This window comes from Elephantulus edwardii, unplaced genomic scaffold (genome assembly GCF_000299155.1).
Source record: "Elephantulus edwardii isolate Elephantulus edwardi_28Jun2011 unplaced genomic scaffold, EleEdw1.0 scaffold00224, whole genome shotgun sequence".
In the NCBI taxonomy this organism is placed as follows: Eukaryota; Metazoa; Chordata; class Mammalia; order Macroscelidea; family Macroscelididae; genus Elephantulus; species Elephantulus edwardii.
Window position 1 is genome coordinate 387,065 of NW_006399974.1, and position 9,628 is coordinate 396,692.

At 37.8% G+C, this 9,628-nt stretch overlaps 1 protein-coding gene across 1 annotated transcript in view; it reads left to right on the plus strand.

The window, feature by feature from the left end:
• CCBL2 (cysteine conjugate-beta lyase 2) overlaps window positions 1-9,628 on the plus strand; it is a 98,510-nt gene that overhangs the window by 60,313 nt on the left and 28,569 nt on the right. Inside the window, exons 6-7 of the mRNA XM_006898232.1 lie at window positions 899-1,027; window positions 1,138-1,258. Coding sequence (XP_006898294.1) covers window positions 899-1,027; window positions 1,138-1,258 — 250 coding nt within the window. The remainder of the gene's footprint in view (window positions 1-898; window positions 1,028-1,137; window positions 1,259-9,628) is intronic.

Genomic DNA, 9,628 nt, shown 5'->3' on the forward strand with positions numbered 1-9,628 from the left:
GTTTGTTTTAGTGTGGAAACTTCACTGAAACCCTGGATATGCTTGAGGGACACTGGCTGGGAACTGGTAGTGCAATGTTTAAGTACTTCATTGCTAACCAAATTGTTGGCAATGCAAAAACATCCAAAAAGTCCAAGAGGGAAAACACCTGGCAATCTTCTTCGATAAAGATTTCAACCTAGGAAACCTTGTGGAGCAGTTCTACTCAGTTCCAACAGGGTTGGTTGCTGCAAATCAGAATTAACTAGAAGGCAGATAACTATAATTGTTGTTCATTTCTGTATTCTTGTTCTATGTCATCAAGTTGGAACCAGCCAATACCTGACCCTTCAATGGGTTTTCAGAGGTGGTGAATTGCACAGGAGAATATTGCCCATCCTTCTCCCATAGAGCACCTGGTGAATTTGAGCCACATGCCTTCAGAATTGCAGCACAGCTTCTTACCACTAGGCCACCAAAGCTCCCTATTAACATTGTTAGGGTTTAATTTTCTGCTGACCAGACATGAACATAAGATTCTGGTCATGGTAGGCACTCAAGGTGGAACTGACCAGTTGCCCTTGAGTCAGTCTGAACTCATGGCAATATGATGACCAGTTGTGTAATCTATTGTGTTCTCAATCGCTGATATTTAAGAAATAGCTCAGCAGACGTTTCTTCTGAAACACTGGTAGAATTGGAACCATTGCCCTTTGATTCAAAACTAAGTACATTCTAAAGCATAGTTCTTTCTGGTTACATTCTCAGTTAATTGCTCCGTTACCTTTGCTATGCCATTCTATGGGTGGTTTTTTGTTGGTTGGGTTTTGGGATTTTTTTTTTCTTACTTGGTTATTTATTTGTAAAACAACAAACATGAATTAACTGAATTTAAAATATCTTCATTCTTCATGCACAGAAACCTCCTGTCAATGGAAAACAATGGTCTAGTTCCGACTGGATGTTAGATCCTCAAGAACTGGCAAGCAAATTTAATTCTAAAACCAAAGCTATTATACTAAATACTCCACATAACCCTCTTGGCAAGGTAAGTGAACTTTATATCTCTTTCTACAGTCATCTGATTTACCAGCTTATCTTTATTCTAATATGTTGCATAGTAACTGGCTCTCATTTGCTCCATTTAATAATGTCTAGGTGTATAGCAAAGAAGAACTCCAAGCAATTGCTGACCTTTGCATCAAACATGATACACTCTGTATCAGTGATGAAGTCTATGAATGGCTTGTATATACTGGAAATAAGCATTTTAAAATAGGTATGATCTTGAACACTTCTTTATGTGTTTGTTTGCCATCTGAATGTCTTCTTTGGTGAAGTGTCTGTTCATATCCTATGCCCATTTTGCAACTGGGTTGTTTACCTTTATCTTGCTGTGGTGCTTGAGTATATTACAAATTCTAGATAAAGTCCCTTATAAGATATGTCATTGCCAAATATTTTTCCCAGTCTGTAGCTTCCCTTTTTACCCTGTTGGAGAAGTTTTGGGATGTGCATAGGGATTTGATTCTTAGAAGGTCCCATTCATCTATTCTTTCCTCTCCTGGTTGTAGGTTTTTCAGGATCCTTGGAAGACTGTTCATACTGCAGATTAGGACTTTTAGAGTTCTTCCAAGCTTTTAAGTAATGTAATTTATAGTCCTTGATTTCAGTCCTAGGTCCTTGATCCACGTTGAGTTGATTTTTGTGTATGGAGTGAGGTGTGGATCTTGCTTGAGTTTTCTTCAGAGTTTTCCAATTTTGCCAATACCATTCTTTAAAAATGCTATCATTTCCCCACTTAACTGATTTTATCTCCTTGTCAAAAAATCAGTTGGCCATAGGTAGATGGGCTGATTTCTGGGTTCTCAATTCAATTGCATTGATCTATGTGCCTGTCATTGTACCAGTACCACACTGTCTTGACCACCATGGCAGTGTAGTAGGATTTTAAATCAGGGCGTGAGATGACTCTTACCTTGTTTCTCTTTTGAAGGAGTGCTTTGCTTGTTTAGGGCCTCTTTCCATTCCAAATAAAATTGGAGATTGCCTTTTCCATCTCACTGAAGAATGAAATTGGTATTTCTATTGGGATTGCATTGAGCGTGTAAATTGCCTTTGGTAGTACTGTCATTTTCACAATATTGAATCCTCCTATCCATGAGTGAGATATATTCTTCCATTTCTCCAGGTCTCTTTTTGTTTCTTGTAGTAATGTTTTGTAATTTTCTTTGAACAGATCCTTTGTTCTTCTGGTTAGATTTACTCCTAGTTCTAAGAGAGATACAAATCAAAACAATTATGAGATATCATCTTACCCCAGTAAGAATAGCAAAATTCAACAGAGCAGCAAACAACAAATGCAGGCGAGGTTGTGGAGAACCTGAAACCCTTATTCACTGTTGGTGGGAATGTAAAATGGAAGGCAGTATGGCGCTTTCTCAAAAAGTTGGAAATAGAAATATCATTTGACCCAGCAATTCCACTACTGGGAATATACCCTGAAGAAACCAGAACTGCCACCCAAGCAGATATATGCACGTCCATGTTTTTTGCAGTTTTGCTTACAATAGCAAAGAGTTGTAAACAACCCAAGTGCCCATCAACAAATGGATAGATAGAGAAGTTATGGTATATTCACACAATGGAATACTATCTGCATTGAAAAATAAAGAACTCATGAAATATTATACAAAATGGGTGACCCTGGAGGACATTATGCTGAGTGAAATATCTCAGTCACAAAAGGACACATACTGCATAGTGCCGCTGTTATAAAATGGGACTGACATCAAGGTTGGGGGGAACCTAATAAAAAAGGGGATAAATAATGTATACCTCATTGAAGCAGATGAGAGAGAGAACTGTTTAAAAGGAATATAGGATTAGGTATTATTTTCATGACAGGATTCCAGAAAAAGAAATAGTAAAGTGGACTGTGGACATGGGGCGGGGGGTAGGGGTGGGGCGGATTGTATAATGATGAAAAAAAATTTTTTTTCTTTTCAAAGAGAAAAATGAACTGGGGGCAGGGGTCTGAAGGGAGAAAAATGTGCAAAAATGATTGGGGGAAAATAAATGGAAAGAATATGCTGTAAAAATTTAAAAATAGGTATAAATAATTACATAATCATAAAATCTAACTGTGTGCATATGTAGAACTGAGTAGGAGTAATCTCAAAGTAACTTTAAAATAGTCTTTATGATAAGTCTTGGTCTCTGCTTTTATTCCTTTCTTTCGTCATGCCTTTCAACTACCAATCCTTTTTTGTTTACAACTTTTTCTTTCCAATTATCATGTGACTCCAATTATCATTTCTTATTAATGTACTTTGATTGGATCTTCTATTAATTTCAGGACACTGAAGTTGGTAGAAATCTTTACTTTTTTTCATATTTGGCTTTAATAGTTGTTGGATATAATTTGAATAATAGTGTTTGGTGCATTATTATTATGTGCCATCAAGTAGACTACAAGTACAACAGTGACTCATAAATGATCCTCTGTACAACAAATCAGAACCTTTGCAATCTTCATGTTCTGTATTTGAATAATATTGGTTGGTGAATATAGTTGAATGGTATTAATAGGTCTTCCTTATATTTTTGTGTAGATATCATCCTATGACAGACAACATTGTACTTCACAACAGAACTTGAAATATTCTCTTTGACAAAAATTGCCATATCATTCTTCAATTTATCCTTCCCAACATAGACTACCATGTGACTGACTGATTCATAATTGTCAGAAAAAGTCCATTCAAGCTCAATAATTTCTAGGTGTCTAGAATATGGATTGTTACATTGTTACATTGTTCCATTTCATTTTTTAAAAACATCCAGTTTTCATAGATTTATATTTAATACATTTTGTGTTCTAATTATTAATGAAAGTTGACAGCTGATTCTCCTCCTTTTGAATCATACCACATCAGCAAATGAAGTTCCTTCATTGAATTAAAGCTTTATTCTATCCATATCGGGACAATAGACTCTTCATTGAGGAAACAGCTCTTCCTCAGTCATATTTTTAGTATCTTCAAACCTGAGGAGTTCATCTTCCAGCATAATATTGAACAATACTCCATGGAATTTAATACAGTTTTTGACGGCCCATTATTTCAGAAGTCCTGCTTCTTAGTCCACCTTAGTCTGGAAGCTCCACTGAAACCTGTTAGCCTGCTGGTATTTTAAATACCTGGAGCATCACTCCAGAATCCAGCAACATGCAAGCCAGCCCCATACAGCAAACTGACAGATGAGTGATAGAAGTTAGTACTAATCTTTCTAAAAGATTATTTTGAGGGATCTTGAAGGTTATTGCTTACCACTTTGGAGGGTAAACTCTGTATTTGTGGTTTAAAAAAAATGTAGCTAACAGATATTTATTAAAAAGATGCAAAACAGATGAGGGAAAGAACAGATTAGAAGTGATATATGATTGAGTATTATGGTTAGCACAGGAATCCAGAATTAAGGGTGCATAGAGAAGTGTACTCAGGGTGGTGGGGGGAAGGGACGTGGGAATTGTATACTAATGAAGGAATTTTTTTCTTTTTTTTTTCTTCGTCTTTATTCTCTCTTCGGAGGGGGAAGCGAGCTGGTGGGGAGGGGTGGGAAGGGAGAAAATTGCGGCAATGAATGAATGGAAATCCAAAACCTCTGTTAAAAATAAATAAATAAAAAATTATAAAAAAATATGCAAAACACATTTTAACTCAGATTTTTACTTGTTAGCTTGTAAAGGTAAAATAAGAAAACAATTAATGTACTTTCATTATTTAGAGTGAAATTCATCTGTGTTAAAACTTGCAAATTCTATCAAATTTGTTGAAAGAAAAATGAAAATTGTGATCAACTCATTGCCATCAAGTCAGAACCAATTCACAGCTGACCCTCCATCAAGTTCTCAGGAGGCTGTAAACATGTAGGAGAAGATTGCCCATCTTTATGCTGCAGAGCTGCTGGTGAATCCCAGCCTTTAGAGAGGCACCGTCTTTGGTTTGGCAGTCCAACTCCTTGTGGACTAGACCTCCAGAGCTCCCTAAGAGTATAGAAGTAGCTCTTTAATATAGCAATACAATTTTGCTTTCCAGCTATTTATCATGAAATTACTATCACCTTCATGATGTCAGAGAGGCAGTTTTCCTGGCTTACTGCTGCTGTGTTATGTCTTCAATCTTTATCTGACTCCAGCTTCAGGCCAAGATACCTGTGAATAATAGTTATAGCTACTTTGACTGCTTTAAGTATCACAAACTATAAATAGGAGATTTGAAGACTTATTTGTGTTTTAGATGTAACTAAAGTCTCAACTTATGCATTTGTTTTGGAAATGTCTTTAGATCTCTTCCATTTTCACAGACCCTTTACTTGCTTATGTGCATGCTACGAAGTTAGTTGTTGTGGTTAGTCGTGCCATCAAATGGGCTCATAGTGACCCTATATACAACAGAATAATTCCTTGCCTGATCCTGCGGCACCACACAATCTTTGCTGTCCTCAAGCCCATTGTTGCAGCCATGATGTCAATCTGTCTTGTTGAGGGTCTTTGTTTTTTTTGCTGACCCTCAACTTTTCCAAGCATGATATTCTTTTGCAGACATTGGCCCCTCTTGATAACATGCCGAAAATTGCTTCTAAGGAACTTTCTGGCTTTATTGAATAAAACCAAACCTGTTGCTGTCTGGTTAGTTCTGGTTAATAGTGACCCATGCTGTTGTTGTTGTTGTTAAATGCCACTGAGTTGAGTATGAGTCATAGCAACCCTGTGAACAAAAATCTAAACCCTGTCCTATCCTGTGGCAGCCTCTTCATCCCTGACACACTTGAACTTCTTACTGCAGTCACTGTGTCCATCTATCCCATGGGCAGGGTGGGGGAGTTTCTTCCTCTCTTTTGCTGACCTTCCATCTTTCCTAGTATGATGTCCCTTCCCAAGAAATAGCCTCTTCTGGCAACATGCCCAAAGTATGTGAAATGAGAGTCTCCATTTTTTTCCTGGCCCTCAACTTTTTCAAGCATAATATTATTTTTCAGCTATTAGCCCATCCTGGTAGATTTTCTAAAGTTTGTGAGATGTGGTCTCACCATCCCTCCCTCCAAGGATGCACTCTGGTAACACTTTTTCCAAGCCATACCTGTTTCTTCTTTTAACATTCCCTAGGATATTCAGTGCTCTTCTCCAACACCACAACTCAGAGACATCCAATTTTCTTCTGTCATCCCTGTTCATCATCCAGTTCTCAGATGCATAGCAAGGGATTGAAAAAAAATCACGACCTGAATAATTGCTCCTCAGTAATTTGGTAGTGCTTTGAAGAGCCATGATTCCTTCAAGCTGGCATCATTCCTCCTCAGTAAAATAGAGAAGTCTCTGACAATGGACTTTCCCAGTGTAATACATTTTCCCCTCTCCTGACTGCTGACTTGACTTGTTTTTCTGTAGACTACTTTTAAAAATTAGTCAATCCCAGAGGCACACGGTTCGAATTCACCAGATGCTCTGCCGGGAAAAGGAGGGACAATCTCCTCCTGTACCAGTCAGATCTGATTTGACGGTACACTCACACAAAAATTAAAAAAAAAATTAGTTATAGTTGTTAGTAGCTGTCGTTGAGTAAGTGTCCTTGAATGACCATAGAGAATGGAATAAAACTGCTCCAGAGTTATTAAAGCAGAGTGCCAAACCCAGTACCATCAAGCCAACGTAGATTTAATTTTTAAAAGTTTAATAAATTACAGAATCTCTAGGTTTTCAAACTTAATATGTATCAGAACCTCCTGAAAGACTTTTTAAAATACATACTGTGTTTATCAAGGATGCTTTAGGCAGAATGTTAAATGATCCAGGAAGTATTAAAAGAAGATGGAAAGAATATACTGAGTCACTGTTTCAGAAGCAACTGGCAGACACAGAAGAATTTAATGAAATCACATATGAGCAAGAGCCTATGGTGATGAAGGAAGAAGTTCAAGCTGCTTTGAAGGAAATAGCAAAATATAAGGCCCCAGGAATAGATGGTATACCAGTGCTCACAGATGCTGCCCTTGATGTACTCACCAAGTTGTGCCAAGAAATCTAGAGAACAACCACTTGGCAAACTGACTGGAAGAGATCTATATTTGTTCCCATTCCAAAGAAAGGTGACCCAACAGAGTGTGGAAGCTATAGAACAATATCATTGGTTTCACACACAAGCAAAATTCTGCTGAAGATTATCCAAAAACAACTGGAACAGCACATCAGCAGAGAACCTCCAGAAGTCCAGGCTGGGTTTAGAAGGGGTCGTGGTACTAGGGATATTGTAGCTGATGTTAGATGGATCTTAGCTGAAAGCAGAGAATACCAGAAGAATGTCTGTGTTTCCTTGATTATGCAAAGGCGTTTGACTGCATGGATCATAACAAACTGTGGCTGATTCTTAGAAGAATGGGAATCCCAGAATACTTGATCGTTCTAATGTGAAACTTATACTTGGACCAAGCAAGGAAACACTGCATGGTTCAAAATTGGGAAAGGCATATGCCAGGGATGTGTCCTATCTCCATACCTTTTCAAGCTGTATGCAAAACAGATGATCCTAGAGGCTGGGCTCTATGAGAAGTGTGGCGTCAGGATTGGTGGAAGATCTATTAACAATCAGCGTTATGCAGATGACACAACCCTGCTTGCTGAAACTGAGGAGGACCTGAAATACTTGCTGCAGAGGGTCAAGGACTGCAGCCTTCAGTATGGATTGAGGCTCAATATCAAGAAGACAAAGATTCTCACCACTGGATCAATTGGCAGCATCAGAATGGATGGTAAAGAAATTGAGATTGTACACAGCTTTAGTTTGCTTGGCTCCACGGTCAACACTCTTGGCACCAGTAGACAGGAAATTAAAAAATGTATTGCAATGGGAAAGTCCGCTGTTAGGGACCTCTCCAGGGTACTGAAGAGCAATGGTGTCACTGTGGAGTAAGGTGCATCTGATACAGGCTATGGTCTTTGCAATCACTTGTTATGTATCATAGAGTTGGACAATGACTAAGGAGGATAGAAGAATTGTTGCCTTTGAGCTGTGGTGCTGGAGAAGAGTATTGAATGTACCCTGGACTGCCAAGAAAACAAACAGATTCATGCTAGAGATGGTTAAACCAGGCTGCTCCTTGGAGGCAAGGATTCTGAGGCTTTTTTGTCTGACATATTGTAGACATGTTGTAAGGAGGGAGAGGTCCTTGGAAAGGAACATCATGCTTGGGAGGGTTGAGGGACGGTGCAGAAGGGGAAGACCCTCTATGAGGTGAATTGATTCAGTGACTGGGTTAATCGGAATGGGTGTGTTGGAGGCAGTGAGATTGGCACAGGATAGACCAGGGTAGGGCTGTTGTACATAGGGTCACTATGAGTCGCAAGCAACTCGATGGCACATAACAAGAACAACAAATTGTGTTTAAATACATTAAAATGCATTTTAAATTACATATTGAGTATTTTTCATATTTAGTATGAAAAATGACATAGACACTTTTGTAAACACTATAGAAATTCCTCAAAAACTTAAAACCAAATTACCACTATCCCACAATTACAGTCCTAAATATATGCTTAAGAAGAATGAAAATATATGTTCATATAAAAACTTGTATGTAAATACCCATAGCATTGTTCATAATATCTAAAGATGGGAACCACCAAAGGTCCATGAACTGATGAATGGTTGAATAAAATGTAATATCTCTATGTAGTAGAAATAAATGAAACACTGGGTGCAATGGTGGGCTCAAACATGATTGTGAAGATAGTGTAGGACCAGGTAGTGTTGCATTCTGATGTGCCTAAGATTACTATTAATTTGAGCAGATTTAGCAACACCTAACAACATCTATATAATAGATATTTTTATTTAAGTTATCTTATTCATTTCTATAAAAAGCAGTGCAGTACTAAAACATAAAGAGAGGGAGGGTAAAACCCTGACACACACATTTCTTCATTTTAAACCCTTGCTATGTTCACACAACAACTTTTGGGTCTATGTAGATTTTTCATGAGCATAATTAAGTATTCTAGAAATCCCATTCTTCTCAATGTTAGCCATAATTTATTATGATGCACACAGTAAAATGACAACAAAGTGAAAATGGACTTTCTTCTGGTATTCTCTGCTTTCATCCAGGATCCATCTGACATCAGCAATAATAAGGTGCCACAGCTTCTTCTAAACCCAGATTGAACTTCTGACAGTTCTCTGTCAATATCCTGATCTAGCCATTTTAGATTATCAACAGCAATATTTTGCTGCATGTGATATTAATGATATTGTGCGGTAATCTCCACATTCTCTTTGATCACCTTTCTTGGGAATGGAAACAAATATGAATCACTCTTCTAGTCAGTTATCCAGACAGCTGTTCTCCAAATTTCCTGGCATTGACTACTGAGCGTGTCTAGAGCTGCATGTGTTTGTTGACACTTGTCAAATGCTATTCCATCCATTCCTGGGGCCTTGTTTTTTTGCCAGTACCATCAGTGCATCTTGTACATCTTCCTTCATTACTATTGGCTTTTGCTTACATGGTACTTCCCAAAATATTTCACTTCAATTCTTTCTGATACAATGATTCTGTATATTCCCTTTATCTTTTTTAATGTTTTCTG